Here is a 25,307-nt window from a genome sequence, read left to right as displayed (position 1 = left end):
TATAAATGTGTCATTTTCTAGTTTAAATTTCTTTTGTAGTCACTTGTTAGAAACCACCTTGGTCGTGCGCGCTGTGTGTTGCCCCAAGCACTGGCAGAATGAACGGTCGGTTTTTATGTGTTTGTGTATGCCGCGCTTTCCGCCAACCGTTGACGAACTAAAGACATTCCCGAAAGCAGCGAAGCGGTGGTGGAGACCTAGGACCGACACCGGGAGAGCGGCAGCGAAGAAAGATACATGGGCTGCCGCGGTGCGCACTGCCCGTGTCATCCGAGCTGGCCGCTGTCCGCGGCTGGGAGCGGCTGCCTGCCAGTCATGGGCAGTATCGAAGATACATGCATCTTCGATACTATCTTTGGATACATTTTGTGTATCGGTGTTAGGTATCACGTGCTGAAAATGAAAGTATCGGAGTATCGGTATTGAAATTACAATTTTAAAGTGTCGTGTATTTTAAAGATACTCGATAAGAAAACTTCAAACATTGAAACCGCTCTGAGAGTTCGGGCTGACAGCGTTCGCTCAGACGGTAGTACAGGCCCTGAGAGAGCTCGGCTTGTAGTACCGCGTGAGTTCCCTACAAATGCCCCAGCCCCTTAGCGTCAACCACATTTCCAGATTCCCTTTCTTTAAAACTGAAGGAGGCAATGGTAAGTAGACGCTCACGAGGTGCTTTGCTTTTGAGCACTGAGTGCGTACCACGAAGCTGCTAAGCCGTTAACAGACACCAAGTATGAACAAAACGGAAATGCAAGGCGAACACGCAGTAGGATCACGCACACTGCTGTACCCCTAGCCGCTCTTCCCTGGCCTCTCCCCCCCCCCCCCCCCGTCTCTGCGACATCTGATTCTCGTCAAGCAGCGTCCTCAGTGTGCTCTCGGACGCAGTAACTTATGCACGACCCTTCCCCAATCCCCTGGGCTCCGCGTGCCAGCTCTACTTAGCGGCAAGAACACAAGCTTCTAAGGCATCAGTCCACCACGACGCAGTCGGCTAACCACCATTCTTGCAGTTACTGCGTTCGACGAAAACAAATCCATTCTTTCTAACTGCAAGAGGCTTCCACTAGACATTTTTTTCTGGAAAAAATATTACATATAAAATTTTATGAAATGCACGACATGAAAGCTATGATGCCATTTTCCAGCAGAGCTCGAATAACAAATTATACATTGTCAATTTTCTTTTGCAAAGAACATTTGAGCAAACCTGAAATAAAACTTGTTAAGATATTTCTTTTTTAAAAATATTTTTAAAATGTGCTAATTGATTAACACCATATTCGCCATTTTCTGTAAAAAAAAATGTATCTTTGATCTACAACCAGCCGTAGTTTTCCAGCGACGCTAGTGAACCTCGAGTTTGGTTTGGTTTGGTTGGTGGGGTTTAACGTCCCAAAGCGACTCAGGCTATGAGAGACGCCGTAGTGAGGACTCCGCAAACTTCGACCACCTGGGGTTCTTTGTCAACGCGGCTATGGTTCACTCTTACACGATGATAAAAGGCATCTTCATCTAATACAGCATTGCAATGTTCTCGTGTGCGTATGTAGAGAGGCTTTTCTAATTTGCGTCGCTTTTAGCACGCCCACATCGGGCTCTTTCCGGACTAAATAACGTTCAGCCATTTTATGTTTCTTGTTTTCATTCTAACTTCTAACCATCTGCAGAGCTTGAAGAGTTTGTTATCGCACTAATTGCAATATAACTGCTCAGTTCTCCAAACGCACGCAGGTTGCACCTTTTAGCACAAATAAAGTTATGCAGAGGTCAGCGGGTAAGTAACGTGTAGTATAAAATGAAAAGCAACATAATAAACAGAAGAAAAAAATCAGATGTATTTGTATGCATAGCCAAGTGCTCACAGGTCGGTTCGCATGAACAGCATTAGTTTAAAGAAATATTTTGCTATGTTTCTAGTTGAAGCAATAGCTTCATTGCAACTGTGGCTTAAACTCATTGTGAAGTTCTGACAAGAACTGCTGCCCAAACAATAACTCCCTGCTGGCGTATTTGATCATTTAGGCCCTTCCAGAAAAACTACGCTATAGAAATGCTATAAAGATTCCAGTAGCACGATTAAATTTCCTGATGTCGCTAATCTTATAACCCCCTTTATTATGTTGAGATTTCAGTGATGTATCGAAGCATCGATAGTACAGCACCGAGTATCCGTATCGTAACTCGATTTCGATTCTGTATCTTGTATCGGCATCGAAAATACACTTTTTCAGGATATTGAGTATCGTATCGAAGATACTTTTTTGAAGTATCTTGCCCAGACTTGCTGCCTGCAACGGTTGCCGACTCCCAAGAACTATTCGAATCTCTGAGGGGTTGGAAGCTTAGAACTACGCAAAGCAGCCATGGGACCTGCGAGGGGAGCTCTTGAAGGGAGAGAGTAGTCGGAGGGGCACGGTGGAGGGGGAGACGATTGGGAGACCAAAGGAGAGAGGGATGGAACTGGAGCGTCGGGCGAAGTGATTCCAAATGTGCATAATTTTGTAAATAAATTCATCATAATCTGGAAATGCCAAATGTCGCTGATCTTCGTCGGAGAATGCCAGAGGGGCGGAGAAAGGGTCCTGCCTGACTGGCGCAGCCGAGAGAATCTCCGACGTTAAGTGGAACCGACCGGGAACTGGACGGAAGATGTGGGCCCACAGCTGTGCGTACACCTGGAGCGTCGAAGAATTTGCAGTCTTCCCCTGCAGCGCGTCTGGACAGGTGGATGTCTCGTTGGCTCCTGTTTCGAGTGCACTATGGCATCCACGCAGTATAACCTAGGGAATCGCGAGGGCAAAATAGGGGGCCGAAGAGAGGAAGGGGACAGGCAGATGGAGCTGTTAGCGAATGTTGAGGTGGGAGGCGTCAGCGAAGGATCAGTAGTTTCCGTCACTGACCAGATGGCATTGTTGCGGATGAAACTCCAAATTGTGGAAACAGAATTGGGCAGAGCGGAAAGAGTTAGTGAAATGCTAGACTGCCCAGTAACGGCAGTGCGGTGCCATGCTGGCGTCTTCTCTGAGTGCAGAGGAAGAGAGAAGACTGAAGTATGCAAGCACGTTGAAGGGACTGCTTTTAGATATGCCAGCGGAGGAGGTGCTTGTCCCGGGTTAATTCGATAAAACCCCGGATTTCTACAGCATTCGAAACGAATGGAAAGCGGGCTGAGTGCTGCCCAGGCTGAATGAAAAGGTTAGGGGAGTTCTAGTTCGGCTCTTAGCGGAGAAGCGCAGAGATTACTCAGCGCTCAAGGAAGCTGTCCTGAAAGGGCTCAGATGTCTTCAGCTGAGTATAAGCGACTTTTTAACCACTCAAAAAAGGGGTGAAATGAATGATGAGATCAGTTCGAAACGCGACAGCAAAATTATTTTACCTATTATTGCAACAGCTTCAACATAACTTCCCTTGAATAGCTTCGAGAGCTTGTAGTAGCAGATAAATTGAAGGAGGCGTTAAGCCCAGATGCCCGTGTTTTTGTTATCCAAAATGAGACTACTGGAAAGGCAATGCACCCAGATGAAGTGGTCAACCTCGCAGAACAATTTTACGAACGTCAGCCCGCTAAAGACCTTAAGAGGAACATAGGAGAATCGGTAAAGAGAGAGGGAAAAGCAACTGACTAGGCTAGGACGCGGTTTGACGATGCCGGATGGTCGGTTCCATATGCGAGGACACGTAAGCAGTGCTACGAGTGTGGCCTCCCAGATCATCTATTCCGCGAGTTCAAGAAACGGAGGTTAGCACTGATGAACGTAGTACAAACGATAAGATATGTTGGAGGCTTGGTAGCGCGGATTGCGGGAGCTAACTATGGGAACGAAAACGCCGGTGGCCGAAAGCGGCCGTTCCGCGCCCTCAAAACTATCGCGCTAGGTTGGGGAAAGGCTAAATTCATGGAGCACTTGGATTCAGGAGCAGAGGTCAGTGTCATCAGACGGTCAATTCTGGGAGACCATAAGCCGCTTACCTGTTCAAACATAGTTAACTGGCGCGTTTGGAGAGCAAGTGGTAGCAGAATTGGTATACGTGCCTTTGAAACTGTTGGATACCCCTAAAGACGTCGGTACAGCCACGGTTGGCACCGGAGTTCTCTGCGCATTGACAGACAGATTTGCCCTAGAGATAGATGAACTTATCAGCCGGGACACGAATGCACAGTTGCTGGGAGAAACAATCATAATGACGGCGCGTGAGACCACGCTAGCGGGCAGCTGTGATTATAAATTGTGCTGATCCGCGGCGGCGACCGCGGCTACTACTACGACTGGTGAGCCACACGGTGCTACTTAACGTGAGGTTTTTCGCCGGGCGCAAATAGATAACTTTGAGTAAACAGATGCACGGACGCAGGACGGGGTGGCTGGCCACGGCGTGGTAGAAAAGGACGAATTGAAGGAAACGGGCGCAGACATGTTTGACACTGAAAGTATCTGTAAAGTATCTGGAAGTATACGTAACCTTTGGAAGTATATGTGTAGTGGCGGGCACGCAGACATCCAGGGTTGATGCGATTTCTGAAAATGATACATATCCGAAGCGGTTAGAAGATGCAAACTTAGCGTCAGCAGAGTTGGCAGCAATAAGCGGGGAGGGTGACAACAGAAAGCATAGACGCAGCTGGAACAGTAACGATTAGCACTACAGAGAAAGCTAGTGACGACAGTACCATTGTTGATGGTAGGAGGCGAAATGGAGAACGAAGGCTCCTTGGTTGTCTTTTACTGTTATGTTTGTTTTGTGTGTCCGTCTTGTTTAGGGTGCCATGGTGCGCTCGATATGGAGTCACGAGACGTCTACCCTGTTTGAGTGGCGTGTGACCTGTGCTGAAGTGTGCTGCCTTCCTAGAAGTCATGCATCGCAGTGGCGATGGGGGTTTCGTGCGCGCTGTCAGTTGCCTCAAGCACCGGCAGAACAAACGCTCGGTTTTCCTGTGTTTGTGTATGCGATGCATTCCACCAACCGTTGACGAACTAAAGACATTCCGGAAAGCAGCGAAGAGGTAGTGGGGACCGGAGGACCGCCGCCGGGAGGGCGACAGGGAAGAAAGACATATGGGCTCCCGCGGTGCGCACTGCCCGTGTCATTCGAGTAGGCCGCTGTCCGTGGCTGGGAGCGGCTGCCTGAAACGGTTGCCAACTCCCAGGAACTATTTGAATCTCGTAGGTGTTGAAAGCTTGGAACTATGCAAATCACCCATGGAACCGGCGAGGAGGGCTCTAAAAGGGAGAGAGTGATCGGAGGGGCACGGTGGGCGGAGAGACGATTGGAGACGACAGGAGAGAGACTGGACGGGAGTGTCGTGCTGAAAGGGTGCGCTCTGAGGGATGCCAAATGTGCGTAATTTTGTAAATAAATTCATCATAATCTGGAAATGCCAAGTGTGGTCGAGCTTTGTCGGAGAATGCCATAGGGGCGGAGCAAGGGACCTACCTGACTCACCCTTATCTAGCTTGAGAGACAACTTTATTTGCGCCAGATGTCGTGAATTAGGACCGGTGGGTCCTGTGTGGCCACCAGGTTGGAATGTCGCCCCCCCCCCTCCTGGAGGCCACATAGGACACATATGGCCTAATTCACGACATCTGGCGCAAATAAAGTTGTTTTTCTCGCTCTCTCTTTGAAGCTAGATAAGGGTGGTTTCTAATTAGTCGCAACGAAATAGATTTAAACAATAAAACGGTACAATTATAAAGTATGCGTAAATCCGTAGGATGAATAGACCATCATATATTCGAATGGGATTGTATCCTTTGGGACGTCGATGCAGGCACTGCGTCCCTCTTCCGACGGCCGTCCATAGTTGGCGTTGGCTGAACCGGTTGTGCGTACTTTCTAGGGCCAGTTAACCCGTATTTGCTTGCAACGTCTGACGCAGAGTATCACTGTGCCAGACTACGAGAACCGGGCCAGATGTGCCAGTGACAGAGGAAGTTGACGGATATCAGGGTTCTAACTAACCAAAGCAATATAATGCTGAGCTAGGCCAAATGGTGCTACTGCACGATATTCAGCCCATGGGCCAGTGTTTATTATATCCGCCTCATCAATTATTTGGCTATCAAGTAGACCGCGAGAGATCAAGTGATCTCGTCCTAGTTTTTCTGCTCTGACTAACGGCCTCGGCTTCATTCTGCAGGTAGTCAGGTAATGTTTGCTCGTAGTGATGAGAACCTCTCAGTTTCCGAAACGTTGCCGAACGAAAGTTGCTCCCACCAGTAACAACGTTTGTGCTTATAGGAAGGTCATCTCCGCTGCGCATAAATTGATCTCCACCTTGACTGGGCAGCGTCACAGGGTGAGCTTACGTCGGCATCGGCTTTGACCTGCTGGATCTCTCCCTCTCGGAGGCTGCGGTCGTTGAGGCCGACCCCGTCGGCGTTGATGTCCGTCACGATCTGCAGTACTCCGCGCACGATAGCCTGCGGTCGCGCCTGCGGGTTCGAAGGCCGCAGTGCCGATCGGTTCACCATCAAGATGAGGCCTTTTCCTCGTGTCTGCCGGATCCGTTGCACAGCAGCCTGAGCGTGCGAAGCTGCATGCAGCAATTGACACATGTCTTATCAGGTCTGGCCTGGCCTCAACGATGACGCGGTAGCACTGCTTAAGGAGCTAGTTAACCGTCCTCATTTGACTAAATAAACTGGCGCTTCCATTCTTTTACTTCGCTAACGCTGCGATATCTTCCTGTTTCATTTTGGCAGCTTGAGCACTCAAGCAGCTTTAAACTACTTTAAGTTGCGTTTAAATATGCTTACGCATTCGCATTAAGGGACGTAGTAGGGACCCCTGAGGACTGATACAGTTTTTTCGAGGAACAAGCTAACAGCTAGCCCTGTAGAACGACACTGCTGTTACTGTGCTATTTTAAAAGGATGCTGACAAGTACACGTTCGAAAGGTGGTGTTTAAGCGCTCGCTTTGTATATTGGGAAACTGAGCCAAATCTGGGTACTACGAGGGATGTCTAGATTGTCTATATGCACACTAAATCTTTCAGGCTGGAACACTCCCCCCCCCCCTCCCCTGCCCTGCAGTATACTTCCGCTCCGCCGTTTTCCTTTTACGGGGCCATAGGTTGGGTTCCCTCGCCTGTCGCATGCAATTCTTGAGACGCGTACGCTGTTTATTTGCGGGAGCCTGGTGGCTGCAGTAATATTGCTTAAATGTAGAAAAAGAATGCATTTGTTTTTCGTGGTGGCAGTAACAATGTTTACGCTTCGCGTCCGTTTTGTGTGTCTTAGGTTAGCTGCGAGTGCAAATGAATTGGCATTCCATCAAGAGCTGGGGATGTGGTTCTGGGTGCGCTGGCTGCATTGAAAATTGGCCGCCGCCACTTCATTATTCTTCGTTTTCGTATTATACCGGATATGTAGTCCCCTAGCTCTGTGACATCATACTACGGCCATTTCACGAAACCTAAGGTTGTTCACAAGGCCGATTCCGCGGGTATATAGGCAGCAAAAATGATGAGCTGGCAATAATAACTACTTGTGCACGGTTAAGGTTAGTGCGATAATTTTGCTTCTTCATTTTATTTCCACAAGAATCAAGATCACCTCTACAGCTACTTTTTGGTAGGGATGATTAGCGGCTCGCTGGATTGGTAGGTGCAGGTCGTGTTACACGAAGAAGGATTTAACCAAATGAATATTTGTTTACAGCAGGTTGGAAACCTTATGATACCTGCCTATAAACAAATATTTTATTTACGACCATATCACCTTCAGCATAACCAAACACCCCAGGTCGCTTCAATATCACGAGGTCTGGAACTCAGTCATACGATAAGAAGAAGAATAAGAAAAATGTTTATTTAACATCTTGAGGATGTTGGGTGCGCCAGCAAAAAGCCAGTAGAAAGTCTTGACGAGGCCGACGCACCCTACAGAGGCATTGCAGTGGTACATAGCATAATGTTACTTTTAGAAACAAGAACAAACATAAAACAATCGATTTTTCATTATCTATACATTCATTCAGACTGTTTATTTAATTGATGCGGGAGAGTGTAGCTCAGCATTTGGTAACCATAATTTGTTCGGATCTCAGGCACAAGCCATTTGGGTGTCGTTCGCGTAGTGTATATTGACTCTTTGCGTTGTAATCCTGACAGCTTTGTCACCAGGCAGTTGTTATTGTGAACACCAATTTCATACCGCCGCAAGAATAAAGTTTCGTATAATTGTGGCAAGCGGATAATTAAGTTCATTGAAAATTGGTTCAGTGTGTCCAAGTCGGGGAGCATTCATAACATTTCGAACGGCTTTCTTTTGAAGGAGATATAAGCGGTTAATATTAGTAAACGTCGTGGTACCCCACACCAAAAATCAATACTTAACAACAGAAGAAAACAAAGCATTATACAATATTTCTTTAATACGCTTTGGCATAAAATATTTCAATCGACACAAGATACCGACAACCTTTGACAGCTTGTTCATCACAATATGAACATGATCATTCCAACTCAAATTCTCGTTGAAAATAACGCCTAAGCTTTTTACCGCCGAGATCGTTTGGATGCATGACGCACCGATCTTTAACAGAGTGGTGGCATATTTTTCAACTTGTTTCGAGGCCTGAACAGCACAGCTTTAGTTTTTTCAGTGTTTATGTTTAAAAGATTATTTTGAGACCATTCTAGAAGCGACTGTAGGCATTTTGAGGCTTGTTTCTCAAGATCTACCAATTGGGCAGCTTTGAAAAACAAACTGGTGTCGTCAGCATAAATCTCAAAAGTTGGTAGATTACTGATACGGACAACGTCATTGTTGTAAAGAAGAAACAGCAACGGTCCCAAGATACTACCTTGCGGAACACCAGAAGCCACGTGCCTGACATCTGATAAGTCATTGATTATTTTTACTTGTTGTGATCGAGAACTTAAATAGGACTGTAATATATGAAGAAACTGTCCGCGGAAACCTTAGTGTTCGAGTTTAGCCAACATTATTTTGTGATTGATGCGATCGAATGCTTTTGAAAAATCAACGAATATGCAAAAGTTAGAAGTTTGTGCTCAAAAGACTCTAAAATTAGCTCTTTTTGTGTTAGCAATGCAGTTTCTGTTGAAAAATTCTTCCTGAAACCATGCTGACTCGGCGTTATTATGTTGTATTTGTCACAAAAACGTAATATTTGTGTGAACAAGATCTTTTCAAAACACTTTGAGAAAACAGGTAAAATAGATATGGGACGATAATTTGACAGATTATTCCGGTCTCCACCTTTGTGAATGACTGTGACTCTGGCAAACTGCATTCTCTTAGGGAATACTGCATGTTCAATACAGCAGTTAAAAATATATTCCAACACTGGACTGATTACATCAGCTACATGTTTGACTGGGCAAGTTTTGAGGTCGTCGATATCAGGCGACTTGCTGTTTCGTAAAGCCAGGATACAATTTCCGATTTCGTTAGCACTGGTTGGAGACAAGAATGCACTGGAAACAACCCGCGAGTCAATGCACTTCACGTTACTAGAACTGTTATTCCCGGAAACTGCCTGAGACACAAAGTAATTATTGAACTCATCGGCTAGTTGTTTCCCACTCACTCTTTCATTGTTCACCAACATTTCAAGTGCACTAGTAGCAGTTGTAAATCGATTTAAAACTCGATTTATGTTTTGCCACACGAGATCGCTTCTTTTTAATAAATCTTGGTTGAATAGTTTTGCCATGTATTCTTTTTTCGCCTGACGAAGAAAAGACGTAACTTTGTTCCGGTATGCTTTGAATTGTACAAGATCATCCGATGACCTGGTTAGGATAAAGCGATTGTACAGGTCTGTTTTTGTTTTTATCATCTTGAGGCATTCAGCGGTTATCCATGGTTTGCGAGCTCTGCGGGGTTTTTTGGATGTTGCAAGAGGAAAACATTGTTCGTAAATAGATTTAAATATGGCAATAAAAGTATTGTAATCCTCTTCTGGGTCCTTTTTGTTTCGCACAATATTCCAGTTAACATTTAATAATACTGCCCTAAAATGATTCATTGTGTCATGATTAATTCGTCGAAAGGTAGTAAATGGGAACATACGATTTTTAGGACAGGAGACACTCTCAATAAGCATGTATATTGGAAGATAGTCACTTATGTGGCCATTTATTACTCCAGAAGTCAGAACATCAGCTGAGGGGTTAGTAAAAAACACATCGATTGCTGTCGCTGCTTGTAATCGCGTAGGGACATTTATGACGTTATTAAAGCCGTTGCACTGCAGTATTGACTCTACCTCTACTTTATTAGCTGAATGTGAAAGAAAATCTATGTTTATATCACCCCCTAAGAAAGCGTTAAGATTGTTCTCTGTGATTCATTGGAGGTATTCGTTAAGGAAGCAGGCAAAATTCAAGAAGTTGCTTTTTGGAGGTCGGTACAATACAGAAAAGATGTTTATACCACTTTGCAAAGAGAGTATTTCATAGTCATCATTAGTTGCAGTGAAACCGGTGAGAACGCTGCATTTCATATTTCTGTCTATCGCTATCATAACACCCCCACCTCGTCTATCAACACGATTTTGCACATACGTGTTATAGTTTGGCAATTCTAAGGCTTCGTCACTGCTTTGATACCATGTTTCAGTCACCATCACTATGTTGAAATGAAAATTAAGTGCAGAAAGGAATGATTCAAACACGTCACCTTTGTTACGCAATGATTGTGCATTAACGTGAAAGAAGGACATGCTTTTCTTTGTCTGAGTACACGCAGGGTTTAGAATAGGTGGCATAAAGAACTGAGGCTTTGTTTGGCTGAAAAGGGAAGGAGGCGGGTTCACTTAGGTTGCGCAAAGTGCATTACTCCCCCTGGCCCTGGCCCCTAAGTAGTTCATCAAGTTTACGTTCCTTTGAGATGACTATCGCTGACAAGCCGTCAGATTTCCTCACCAGTATTTTGCCATTTAGGTGCCAGACATATTTGAAGTCATGTTGCTTTGCCCATTCCTTTGCGTGTTTCAGCAGCTCGCGGTTCCTTTTCGTCAGGTTTTCAAGCACGTGCACTGTACCATATTCTATTTTTTTCCTGTTTGCCCACCACAAATCACGGGTTTTGTGCTTTGCGGATCGGCAGATAATAGCAGGAATCGTATCTGCTTTTGAAGGCATACGATGTATGGCATCCACATCGTCACAGGAGAGTGGCGGGAGCTGAGTCTTAGCAGCAATGGCATTAATTTTTCCTAGAAGGTCCTCTTTTTCAGTTTGGGGAATCCCATGAAACTGCAGGTTGGCGCGCCTATTCCGCCATTCCAAGTCATTAAGCTGAGTTAGGAGTGATTCAGTGCATTCACTTTCCTCTAGCCTTCTAATTCTTTTCCTGATTTCTGTTATTTCTTGCTCATTTATTTCTACTCGTTCAAGCAAACCAGTCAACTGATCAAACATGAATTGCACAGCATTTTCCACATCATCGACAGTTTCTTTCAGTGGCATTAACACTTCCAGTTTTTTGTTCATGGCTAGCACCATATTCCACGTGCTCTGTAGGTTTGGTTCTGCATCTGCGCTCTCAAACGGTTGCGTATTGGCTTTCGGCCCTCTCCATTTAGGACATCTCCAAGTTTTTCGATAGTCTTTTTTTTACTTCAGTGTTGCTTCAGAAACGCCTGCACACTTTCCTACGTGGAACACAGTGAGGCATATGCTGCAGGAAACGCCATTTCGATATTTCACCACTGACTGGCACTCCGGACATTCAACATCATCAGACATTGAAACACACTGGGCAGCAGCAGCGGTCAAGCAATTGACTAAGGTTACGCATAAATATGTTGTGGAGCGCAAAGCACACCCTTCAAACCATTTAGGTGCGCCTCTTTTATAGCGTAGGCTCTTAAATTCCTGCAATCACACTTTCAGAAGCAATACCTCTAGAAGAGTCTTACTATCTTAGGTCGCAACAATATTCAGACGCGAGATATATCGGAAGTGTTTAAACTGATTCAAAGAGAAGCCACTCACAAGCTAAGCTCATTATCGACATGTAATATGCTGTTTATACCCACCAAGTACACTGAAAGAAATGTCTGTGGAATCACGGCCGTTTTTGAAATAAAATTTCTTTTCTCACAAAAAGAATACCTTTTAATTTATTTATCTGATACTGCTAACTTCCAGTAATTAAATGCTCTTCAGGCGTTACCTTTCTTGAAAGGCAAACAATTGGAGATACATAAGTCGTCTGCTCAATTTCATATCGCAAACTCTTTCTTGCTTGAATAGTACATATATGGTAAACGGCAAGCTAAATGGTATTACATACACGAAAGCGCTTTCTGAAGAACGCTTTGATAAAGAATTTAATACGAAACAGAATTAAGAGTGGCCCCACACTGAGTTCCGCTAGTGGTGCCCATGAGATGTATAGTGGGCTATAAAGAAGAGGAATACGAAACAGAATTAAGAGTGGCCCCACACTAAGTTCCGCAGTGGTGGCCATGAGATGTATAGTGGGCTATAAAGAAGATGAATACGAAACAGAATTAAGAGTGGCCCCACACTGAGTTCCGCTAGTGGTGCTCATGAGATGTGCAGTGGGCTATAAAGAAGAGGAATACGAAACAGAATTAAGAGTGGCCCCACAATGAGTTCCGCTAGAGGTGCCCATGAGATGTATAGTGGGCGATAAAGAAGAAGAATACGAAACAGAATTAGGAGTGGCCCCACAATGAGTTCCGCTAGTGGTTCCCATGAGATGTATAGGGGGCTATAAAGAAGAGGAATACGAAACAGAATTAGGAGTGGCCCCACACTGAGTTCCGCTAGTGGTGCCCATGAGATGTATAGTGGGCGATAAAGAAGAAGAACACGAAACAGAATTAAGAGTGGCCCCACACTGAGTTCCGCTACTGGTGCCCATGAGATGTATACTGGGCTATAAAGAAGAAGAATACGAAACAGAATTAGGAGTGGCCCCACAATGAGTTCCGCTAGTGGTGCTCATGAGATGTGCAGTGGGCTATAAAGAAGAGGAATACGAAACAGAATTAAGAGTGGCCCCACACTGAGTTCCGCTAGTGGTGCTCATGAGATGTGCAGTGGGCTATAAAGAAGAGGAATACGAAACAGAATTAAGAGTGGCCCCACACTGAGTTCCGCTAGTGGTGCTCATGAGATGTGCAGTGGGCTATAAAGAAGAGGAATACGAAACAGAATTAGGAGTGGCCCCACAATGAGTTCCGCTAGTGGTTCCCATGAGATATATAGGGGGCTATAAAGAAGAGGAATACGAAACAGAATTAGGAGTGGTCCCACACTGAGTTCCGCTAGCGGTGCCCATGAGATGTATAGTGGGCGATAAAGAAGAGGAATACGAAACAGAATTAAGAGGTGCCCCACACTGAGTTCCGCTAGTGGTGCCCATGAGATGTATAGTGGGCTATAAAGAAGAGGAATACGAAACAGAATTAAGAGTGGCCCCACACTGAGTTCCGCTAGAGGTGCCCATGAGATGTATAGTGGGCTAAAAAGAAGAGGAATACGAAACAGAAGAGCGGCCCCACACTGAGTTCCGCTAGCGGTGCCCATGAGATGTATAGTGGGCTATAAAGAAGAGAAGTACGAAACAGAATTAAGAGTGGCCCCGCACTCAGTTCCGCTAGTGGTGCCCATGAGATGTAAAGTGGGCTATAAAGAAGAGGAATACGAAACAGAATTAAGAGTGGCCCCACACTGAGGTCCGCTAGTGGTGCCCATGAGATGTATAGTGGGCTATAAAGAAGTGGAATACGAAACAGAATTAAGAGTGGCCCCACACTTGAGTTCCGCTAGTGATGCCCATGAGATGTATAGTGGGCTATAAAGAAGAGGAATACGAAACAGAATTAAGAGTGGCCCCACACTAAGTTCCGCAGTGGTGCCCATGAGATGTATAGTGGGCTATAAAGAAGATGAATACGAAACAGAATTAAGAGTGGCCCCACACTGAGTTCCGCTAGTGGTGCTCATGAGATGTGCAGTGGGCTATAAAGAAGAGGAATACGAAACAGAATTAAGAGTGGCCCCACACTGAGTTCCGCTAGCGGTGCCCATGAGATGTATAGTGGGCTATAAAGAAGAGAAATACGAAACAGAATTAAGAGTGGCCCCACACTGAGTTCCGCTAGTGGTGCTCATGAGATGTGCAGTGGGCTATAAAGAAGAGGAATACGAAACAGAATTAAGAGTGGCCCCACACTGAGTTCCGCTAGCGGTGCCCATGAGATGTATAGTGGGCTATAAAGAAGAGAAATACGAAACAGAAGAGCGGCCCCACACTGAGTTCCGCTAGCGGTGCCCATGAGATGTATAGTGGGCTATAAAGAAGAGAAGTACGAAACAGAATTAAGAGTGGCCCCACACTCAGTTCCGCTAGTGGTGCCCATGAGATGTATAGTGGGCTATAAAGAAGAGAAATACGAAACAGAATTAAGAGTGGCCCCACACTGAGTTCCGCTAGCGGTGCTCATGAGAAGTGCAGTGGGCTATAAAGAAGAGGATTACGAAACAGAATTAGGAGTGGCCCCACACTGAGTTCCGCTAGCGGTGCCCATGAGATGTATAGTGGGCGATAAAGAAGAAGAATACGAAACAGAATTAGGAGTGGCCCCACACTGAGTTCCGCTAGCGGTGCCCATGAGATGTATAGTGGGCTATAAATAAAGAAGAGGAATACGAAACAGAATTAAGAGTGGCCCCACACTGAGTTCCGCTAGTGGTTCCCGCGAGATGTATAGTGGGTTATAAAGAAGTGGAATACGAAACAGAATTAAGAGTGGCCCCACACTGAGTTCCGCTAGTGGTGCCCATGAGATGTATAGGGGGCTATAAAGAAGAGGATTACGAAACAGAATTAAGAGTGGCCCCACAATGAGTTCCGCTAGCGGTGCCCATGAGATGTATAGTGGGCTATAAATAAAGAAGAGGAATACGAAACAGAATTAAGAGTGGCCCCACACTGAGTTCCGCTAGCGGTGCCCATGAGATGTATAGTGGGCTATAAATAAAGAAGAGGAATACTAAACAGAATTAAGAGTGGCCCCACACTGAGTTCCGCTAGTGGTTCCCATGAGATGTATAGTGGGTTATAAAGAAGTGGAATACGAAACAGAATTAAGAGTGGCCCCACACTGAGTTCCGCTAGTGGTGCCCATGAGATGTATAGGGGGCTATAAAGAAGAGGATTACGAAACAGAATTAGGAGTGGCCCCACACTGAGTTCCGCTAGCGGTGCCCATGAGATGTATAGTGGGCGATAAAGAAGAAAAATACGAAACAGAATTAAGAGTGGCCCCACAATGAGTTCCGCTAGAGGTGCCCATGAGATGTATAGTGGGCTATAAAGAAGTGGAATACGAAACAGAATTAAGAGTGGCCCCACACTGAGTTCCGCTAGTGGTTCGCATGAGATGTATAGTGGGTTATAAAGAAGTGGAATACGAAACAGAATTAAGAGTGGCCCCACACTGAGTTCCGCTAGCGGTGCCCATGAGATGTATAGTGGGCGATAAAGAAGAAGAATACTAAACAGAATTAGGAGTGGCCCCACACTGAGTTCCGCTAGCGGTGCCCATGAGATGTATAGTGGGCGATAAAGAAGAAGAATACGAAACAGAATTAAGAGTGGCCCCACAATGAGTTCCGCTAGAGGTGCCCATGAGATGTATAGTGGGCTATAAAGAAGAGGATTACGAAACAGAATTAGGAGTGGCCCCACACTGAGTTCCGCTAGCGGTGCCCATGAGCTGTATAGTGGGCGATAAAGAAGAAGAATACGAAACAGAATTAAGAATGGCCCCACAATGAGTTCCGGTAGAGGTGCCCATGAGATGTATAGTGGGCTATAAAGAAGTGGAATACGAAACAGAATTAAGAGTGGCCCCACACTGAGTTCCGCTAGCGGTGCCCATGAGATGTATAGTGGGCGATAAAGAAGAAGAATACGAAACAGAATTAAGAGTGGCCCCACACTGAGTTCCGCTAGTGGTGCTCATGAGATGTGCAGTGGGCTATAAAGAAGAAGAATACGAAACAGAATTAGGAGTGGCCCCACACTGAGTTCCGCTAGCGGTGCCCATGAGCTGTATAGTGGGCGATAAAGAAGAAGAATACGAAACAGAATTAAGAATGGCCCCACAATGAGTTCCGGTAGAGGTGCCCATGAGATGTATAGTGGGCTATAAAGAAGTGGAATACGAAACAGAATTAAGAGTGGCCCCACACTGAGTTCCGCTAGCGGTGCCCATGAGATGTATAGTGGGCGATAAAGAAGAAGAATACGAAACAGAATTAAGAGTGGCCCCACAATGAGTTCCGCTAGAGGTGCCCATGAGATGTATAGTGGGCGATAAAGAAGAAGAATACGAAACAGAATTAGGAGTGGCCCCACAATGAGTTCCGCATGTGGTTCCCATGAGATATATAGGGGGCTATAAAGAAGAGGAATACGAAACAGAATTAGGAGTGGCCCCACACTGAGTTCCGCTAGCGGTGCCCATGAGATGTATAGTGGGCGATAAAGAAGAAGAATACGAAACAGAATTAAGAGTGGCCCCACACTGAGTTCCGCTACTGGTGCCCATGAGATGTATAGTGGGCTATAAAGAAGCGAAATACGAAACAGAATTAAGAGTGGCCCCACACTGAGTTCCGCTAGTGGTGCCCATGAGATGTATAGTGGGCTATAAAGAAGAGGAATACGAAACAGAATTAAGAGGTGCCCCACACTGAGTTCCGCTAGTGGTGCCCATGAGATGTATAGTGGGCTATAAAGAAGAGGAATACGGAACAGAATTAAGAGTGGCCCCACACTGAGTTCCGCTAGTGGTGCCCATGAGATGTATAGTGGGCTAAAAAGAAGAGGAATACGAAACAGAAGAGCGGCCCCACACTGAGTTCCGCTAGCGGTGCCCATGAGATGTATAGTGGGCTATAAAGAAGAGAAGTACGAAACAGAATTAAGAGTGGCCCCACACTCAGTTCCGCTAGTGGTGCCCATGAGATGTAAAGTGGGCTATAAAGAAGAGGAATACGAAACAGAATTAAGAGTGGCCCCACACTGAGGTCCGCTAGTGGTGCCCATGAGATGTATAGTGGGCTATAAAGAAGTGGAATACGAAACAGAATTAAGAGTGGCCCCACACTGAGTTCCGCTAGCGGTGCCCATGAGATGTATAGTGGGCTATAAAGAAGAGAAGTACGAAACAGAATTAAGAGTGGCCCCACACTCAGTTCCGCTAGTGGTGCCCATGAGATGTAAAGTGGGATATAAAGAAGAGGAATACGAAACAGAATTAAGAGTGGCCCCACACTGAGTTCCGCTAGTGGTGCTCATGAGATGTGCAGTGGGCTATAAAGAAGAGGACTACGAAACAGAATTAAGAGTGGCCCCACACTGAGTTCCGCTAGCGGTGCCCATGAGATGTATAGTGGGCTATAAAGAAGAGAAATACGAAACAGAATTAAGAGTGGCACCACAATGAGTTCCGCTAGCGGTGCCCATGAGATGTATAGTGGGCTATAAATAAAGAAGAGGAATACGAAACAGAATTAGGAGTGGCCCCACACTGAGTTCCGCTAGCGGTGCCCATGAGATGTATAGTGGGCTATAAATAAAGAAGAGGAATACGAAACAGAATTAAGAGTGGTCCCACACTGAGTTCCGCTAGTGGTTCCCATGAGATGTATAGTGGGTTATAAAGAAGAGGAATACGAAACAGAATTAAGAGTGGCCCCACACTGAGTTCCGCTAGTGGTGCCCATGAGATGTATAGGGGGCTATAAAGAAGAGGATTACGAAACAGAATTAGGAGTGGCCCCACACTGAGTTCTGCTAGCGGTGCCCATGAGATGTATAGTGGGCGATAAAGAAGAAGAATACGAAACAGAATTAGGAGTGGCCCCACACTGAGTTCCGCTAGCGGTGCCCATGAGATGTATAGTGGGCTATAAATAAAGAAGAGGAATACGAAACAGAATTAAGAGTGGCCCCACACTGAGTTCCGCTAGTGGTTCCCATGAGATGTATAGTGGGTTATAAAGAAGTGGAATACGAAACAGAATTAAGAGTGGCCCCACACTGAGTTCCACTAGTGGTGCCCATGAGATGTATAGGGGGCTATAAAGAAGAGGATTACGAAACAGAATTAAGAGTGGCCCCACAATGAGTTCCGCTAGCGGTGCCCATGAGATGTATAGTGGGCTATAAATAAAGAAGAGGAATACGAAACAGAATTAAGAGTGGCCCCACACTGAGTTCCGCTAGCGGTGCCCATGAGATGTATAGTGGGCTATAAATAAAGAAGAGGAATACGAAACAGAATTAAGAGTGGCCCCACACTGAGTTCCGCTAGTGGTTCCCATGAGATGTATAGTGGGTTATAAAGAAGTGGAATACGAAACAGAATTAAGAGTGGCCCCACACTGAGTTCCGCTAGTGGTGCCCATGAGATGTATAGGGGGCTATAAAGAGGATTACGAAACAGAATTAGGAATGGCCCCACACTGAGTTCCGCTAGCGGTGCCCATGAGATGTATAGTGGGCGATAAAGAAGAAGAATACGAAACAGAATTAAGAGTGGCCCCACAATGAGTTCCGCTAGAGGTGCCCATGAGATGTATAGTGGGCTATAAAGAAGTGGAATACGAAACAGAATTAAGAGTGGCCCCACACTGAGTTCCGCTAGTGGTTCCCATGAGATGTATAGTGGGTTATAAAGAAGTGGACTACGAAACAGAATTAAGAGTGGCCCCACACTGAGTTCCGCTAGCGGTGCCCATGAGATGTATAGTGGGCGATAAAGAAGAAGAATACTAAACAGAATTAGGAGTGGCCCCACACTGAGTTCCGCTAGCGGTGCCCATGAGATGTATAGTGGGCGATAAAGAAGAAGAATACGAAACAGAATTAAGAGTGGCCCCACAATGAGTTCCGCTAGAGGTGCCCATGAGATGTATAGTGGGCTATAAATAAAGAAGAGGAATACGAAACAGAATTAAGAGGTGCCCCACACTGAGTTCCGCTAGTGGTGCCCATGAGATGTATAGTGGGCTATAAAGAAGAGGAATACAAAACAGAATTAAGAGTGGCCCCACACTGAGTTCCGCTAGTGGTGCCCATGAGATGTATAGTGGGCTAAAAAGAAGAGGAATACGAAACAGATGAGCGGTCCCACACTGAGTTCCGCTAGCGGTGCCCATGAGATGTATAGTGGGCTATAAAGAAGTACGAAACAGAATTAAGAGTGGCCCCACACTCAGCTCCGCTAGTGGTGCCCATGAGATGTAAAGTGGGCTATAAAGAAGAGGAATACGAAACAGAATTAATAGTGGCCCCACACTGAGGTCCGCTAGTGGTGCCCATGAGATGTATAGTGGGCTATAAAGAAGTGGAATACGAAACAGAATTAAGAGTGGCCCCACACTTTAGTTCCGCTAGTGATGCCCATGAGATGTATAGTGGGCTATAAAGAAGAGGAATAAGAAACAGAATTAGGAGTGGCCCCACACTGAGTTCCGCTAGTGGTGCCCATGAGATGTATAGTGGGCTATAAAGAAGAGGAATACGAAACAGAATTAAGAGTGGCCCCACACTTAGTTCCACTAATGGTGCCCATGAGATGTATAGTGGGCTATAAAGAAGAGGAATACGAAACAGAATTAACAGTGGCCCCACACTGAGTTCCGCTACTGGTGCCCATGAGATGTATGGGCTAGAAAGGAGAGGAGCGGCTCCCTGCTGCTGCGGTATGCGTGATGCGTGCCTTCGTTCCACTCGGCGTTTCGGTGGCTAGGCAACGGTTCGATGGCGAAGTTTCTGGGTGTTGTTGCCAACTCCAACAGATTGATTTTCACACAATGGGACTGGTAAGGCTATCGTCTTCATAATTCCCCTTTACGACAAAGTGCAGCTGCATGTAATTTCTGTGATTTTCTTTTACTGGCAGAAAAATATACGAAATAATAAAAAAAGCAAAGAGAGAAATATGCATGACCTACACGTTCTGTCATCTGCAGAAAAACCAATCAACTTTAAAAAAAAAGTAAAAAGAAGAAAAAACGTACAGTTTAACCATTTATCTTCTTGAAGGAGAGCTTCTGTTAGTTGCAAACCAAATAAAGAAAAGCTGTGAAATTTAACAAAATAAATTAAAACAGAGAGCATAGCAGAACAGAACTTTTTTGCCGGTACAGCTGCCAGAAAATGTCTGTATTAAAAAACTTCTTACAGTGTAGTTCCCTCCCAGAAACATTTAGAGGCAAGTTAACACGTTGAGAGTGAACAGTGAAGACCGCCCATCGCAGCTGACTCAAACACCGAACAAGGATTTGTTGCTTGGAGCGCGCCGAATAAACAGAAGCCGCTACTGCACAGCGCCACTGAGTTTGAGAACCCCGCTACTAAATCATCGAAATGAAGACGGCGAATCAAAGGGCGCGCCTTCCCAGCTTCCAGTGAGCAACCTGTTCCGTTGTTCCAAAGTCGCCTATGAATGAAATAAGTTCCATCACCTCTGCTGTCAACAATAGAGGGGAAGTTACTCTAGGCCATGTCAACACAAAAACATGCCCGATGGATTTCATTAACGCTGTGTTGACGGCATTATTTAAAATTCTTTGTCCTCATTTTCCGCTTTTCTTCTACCTCGCAAAGCGCCTAGCCTGCTTAAAATAAGTGATACTAATTTGTAGGAAACAATTCGTCATCTCGAGAGTCGAATTTAAATAATCGCCGAATATGCTACAGGCGTTACCGCAAGTACAACCGTACGTCCACAAAGTACCCAGTTTCATAGAAAAAGAGCTCCGAGAAATATATGCTTACCCGCAGTTATAACTTTGTTTCACTGTTTCTACAGACTGTAATGCCACCAATCCTTATTAGAGCACCATATCCACAGCATTCCTTGCATTAACCGCAAATATGTTTCGCAAATGACCTTCCGCCGTACAGAGCAAACAACATGTTGGTTTATAACAAATCCGCTAACATGTTGGCACTCAACAAGTAGCCGGCTGTCTTTTCCCTCAAAACGACTATGGACATCGAGACACCCTCCTTCTTACCATGGTGGTGGACTCTAGCGTTCTCTGGATTGTCAGCAATGACGCAAGCGCACATTATGTGCTGGGGAGTTTAACGAATCCCTTAACGATTGTGCGACAGCAGCTGACTGCTTTTTCAAACTGCGTAAAATGCAGCCATGTAAGATACAATGCAGTGCAATACATGAAAAAGATATTAGTTTTGTCAAGCCCTATGCGAATCTGGGAAATTGGGGGAATAATTGGGATCAAATATTTCATTGTTAAATTTGTGAATCGAACAACAGTTCGTGGTCTAAATTGTTTATAAAAATGGGACATGTTATCAAGTTTAAGAATATCCACTTTCTGTATACCGTTCCACGAATGCACGTCACAGTTATCATCGATGAATACCTCAAGAAGTCTGCCTACTTTAATGCAATGCAGGATGCTGTTGCAGTCAATTTACGCAGGAAGGAAGCTTGCTCAGAGCGGGACGCATTCATGTGAAGGCCTTGGTGCCCGAGCTAGGAGATTTCATCGCTCTTATGTAGTCCTCGAGCCTCTCGGCGCCACAGCTTCTGCACTACTTTACGCGATTTCGTTATCATTCTCGAAAAGTAAGTCATTTCTGCGCAACATACGGCTGGCACACTCCAACATAGTCACAACAGTTCACCGTCGCTGAGTTTATTGCAGGAAGCACCATATATATCCTTCGGGATCAGCAGGTAAGTAGAAAGACGACCAAATTGCTATCAGACAGCCACGTGCTACGCCAAGAATTCAAGCTTTTTGCTTGACAAGTAAAGAACTTGAATTATTGACGTAGCACGTGGCTGTATGATAGGAATTTGTTCTTTTTTTCTCCTTACCTGCTGATCCCGAAGGATATATATGGTGTTTCCTGCAATAAACTCAGCGACGGTGAACTGTTGTGACTATGTTGGAGTGTGCCTCGCAACATTTTTGTAGAGCGTGCCGGGTACGACACCAATACCACAATCTGGATGTCAGCAGTGACCGTCAGCTCGGTGCTAGTGCTATGTTGTCTCACGCAGCTACTTCTACGTCACCAAAACCAGCGCCCACCGTCGCCGTTGCACAGCCTTGTGATCCGGGCACCTTTGGCGGCACCGTAGATGTCGACATTGAAGACTGGCTCGTTATGTACGAGTTCGTCAGTAAGCATAACAGATGGGATGCGACCCTGAAGCTTGCGAGCGTCATATTCTACCTGGCGGGTACGGCGCGCGTCTCGTTCGAGACGCAAGAAGAAAATCTGACAGCCTCGGACATATGCAAAGAGAATCTCCGGGATCTCTTTGGCAAGCCGATCGGGCGCTAGCTCGGCACTAAAGAGGACCTAACGTCGTGAGCACAGTCGTCGACCGAATCATGCCTCTCGTACATACAACACGTCTTAGTTCTATGCCGCAAAGTGGACAGCGCCATGTGTGAGTCCGACAAGGTGGGCCACATCCTGAAGGGAATTGCTGACGACGCTTTTAACCTTCTCTTTTGTAAAGACTGTACGACGGTCGACTCTGTCCTCGAAGTATGTCGGCGGTTTGAGCAAGCTAAACATTGTCGTATTGCTCCCCGCTTCGACCCGCTTTCGAAACAAAGCTTCCACATCTTCGTGCGGAGAGCGGAGATCTGCCAACCCTGAATCAGTCGCCCCGACCGGCAAACAAGACCAGGATCGTTCGCTGAGTTAGAGGCTATGAGCCCCGCGGCATTCACCCCTCAGTTTGCGGACGCTACTATAGCCCTGATCCAAGCTGTCGTTCGCCAGGAATTCGCGAATGTGGGCCTCAATGCGAACGTCAGCCTCAACTCTGGTCAGGAGCCCGCATAGGCTTCTTTCCAACCCGCCGTTCCAGTGGTAGCTGCTGCGGCTCGCTCTGCACCTTTCCCGACGCGATACCGCTACCGCTACCGCAACTCGGAAGACTTCGGACGACCGACCCATCTGCTTCAACTGCTCACGTGTCGGCCACATTTCGCGTCATTGTCGCAGCCGTTAAGTTCCGCCACCTCGTCCTCGCTACTATTTTGATCGCAGCGCTGACTACGGACCGCACTCAAACTATCTCCGTTATACGCGCTGTAGTGACTTTTCCTCGCCAACCCCGTGAATGCCCTACCGCTCACCGTCTCCCCAGACCCCGCTCGCGCCCACTGCTCGCCCCAACCTCGCCATTCAGCCCCCTCGCACTTCTCTGGCTGTCTTCCATAATAATAATAATAATAATAATAATAATAATAATAATAATAATAATAATAATAATAATAATAATAATAATAATAATAATAATAATAATAGTTATTATTATTATTATTATTATTATTATTATTATTATTATTATTATTATTATTATTATTATTATTATTATAACAATAATAATAACAACAAAATATAATAATATTAATAATAATAATAATATCCTTTATTCAACTCCGTGCACAAAATACATGTTCCAGCCCGCTTAAGTGCTATCGCCTGTCTGCGGGGCTGGGCAGCCGGAGTATGGAGTACACGAGTTAACCGCAAAAAAAAGGAAAAAAAAGGACAATGGAAAGAACTAATTCAAACGATATTCAGACCTAAAACTTGCTTGTTTTACACGCACAAACAACAAAACAAAAACGTAAACACATAAAAACATCACCAGCCTTGCGCACTTTCAAGAGAGATCCAAACGTCAAAGGCATGCAAAGAATATTGAATCAGTCGATATTATCATTTAACCACCATCGAAGAAACATTTATTTGTTTTATTCCGTTAATGGCCGGAACTGTTCGCATTTTATTAAAGTAGTAAGAAGCATAATAAATACGACTTTTTTCCCATAATTAGTGAAGATGCGGGGTACGAAATACTTTTCCGACTGACGGAGAGGCCGGGTTTTAATGTTCTCGATTTTAAAAGAGCTGTGGAAACAATTCTTGTGTAATATATATATATTGCCGCGAAACCTTCAAAACAGTATTGTTTTTAACAGCCGCCGGCATACAGGCTTATCACTCTGATTCTGGACCGCGCATCATTTCCGTAATCTTTGTTAATGCTCGATGTCGCGAGTCACACCTTTATCAGTTTTGTTGTAGCGCAAGATGCACCGAGATCTGTCTCGAAGGTTCCGGCCACTCGGGTGTCTTTCCACAATGTTCCAGCCCGTGCTGGTAGCTGTTTGGGACGTTATCTAGATTGTTCTGTGCAGCCTTTAAATTGAGCGTTCCGAGTGTGACGAGCATTCTTTGTTCGACGATCGACGAGCACGTTTGTTTCTATCGCCGCCGCCGAGTTGTTTAGTTCTTTTGCGGGCGCAAGTCAGCCCAAATAAAGAGTTTCTTTAGTGCAATCATCGACCCCTTCATTTGTGTCGTCGACCTCGTCACCACTACGTGACATCTGGTGGAGGTGACATCTGCCTTTGATCCTTCAAGCAAAGACCCAAGCCGTGTTCCTGTCGCCCTGGAAGACGAGCCTACAGGTCATCGAGCCAGCCGCTGACTTCAAGGCCTACAACCCGAACACGGTCTGCTGTCTGACCCCATTCGATCTCGGAAGGCATCGACGCTGACAATGGCCCAGCCTACAGCACCGGTTGTTTTCGTCCAACCCCGTGAGCCCCCCTGCTTCCATGGACTACCGGATGAAGATGCGGGAGATTGGATGGACCTTTTCGACCGTGTGGCAGATTTCAACGGCTGGAACGACGCTGCGAAACTCAGGCAGGTCTACTTTGTTCTCCAAGGACATGCCCGAATTTGGTTTGAAAATCACGAGACTTCTTTCAAGGATTGGGAGATATTCAAATTACAGTTCTTGATGGCCTTTACAAGTTCTGTGCGAAAAGAAAGAGCTCAGGCCCTCCTCCAATCAAGAATTAAACTACCAAACGAGCCCGTCCTGATCTACGTAGAGGAGATGAAACGCCTATTTCGCCGCGCCGACCCTAACATGACCGAAGATGAGAGAGTGAAATTTCTAATGCGAGGAGTTAAAGAGTCGCTTTTTGCGGGGCTTGTCCGGAACCCGCCGAAAACTGTGGAAGAATTTGAAAGTGAAGCATCGACCATCGAGAAGACGTTGGACACCCGGATGCGCGACTACGAGCGACCACTTCAGCCGGACTGATCAATCCACTACCCCAGTGCATCTACAAGCGGAGAAAACATTCGGGACCTCATCCGGGAGATCGTGCGAGAGGAGTTCCGCCGACTGATGCCATCATCGCAACAACCGCAGGTGGCGACGCTCGCGGACGTCGTCCGTGAA

At 45.8% G+C, this 25,307-nt stretch overlaps 1 protein-coding gene across 1 annotated transcript in view; it reads right to left on the bottom strand.

Annotated features, from left to right (window-relative positions):
- The window catches only part of LOC146201109 (uncharacterized), a 140,043-nt gene that overhangs the window by 79,022 nt on the left and 35,714 nt on the right, over positions 1-25,307 (bottom strand). Inside the window, exon 4 of the mRNA XM_084592492.1 lies at positions 6,312-6,538. Within this exon, the coding sequence (XP_084448618.1) occupies positions 6,312-6,538 (227 nt within the window). The remainder of the gene's footprint in view (positions 1-6,311; positions 6,539-25,307) is intronic.

This window comes from Amblyomma maculatum, chromosome 2 (assembly GCF_055883805.1).
Source record: "Amblyomma maculatum isolate TAMU_Amacu chromosome 2, ASM5588380v1, whole genome shotgun sequence".
NCBI lineage: Eukaryota > Metazoa > Arthropoda > Arachnida > Ixodida > Ixodidae > Amblyomma > Amblyomma maculatum.
The sequence above is the reverse complement of the archived record's forward strand: the minus strand, read 5'-3'. Positions and strand labels throughout refer to the sequence as shown.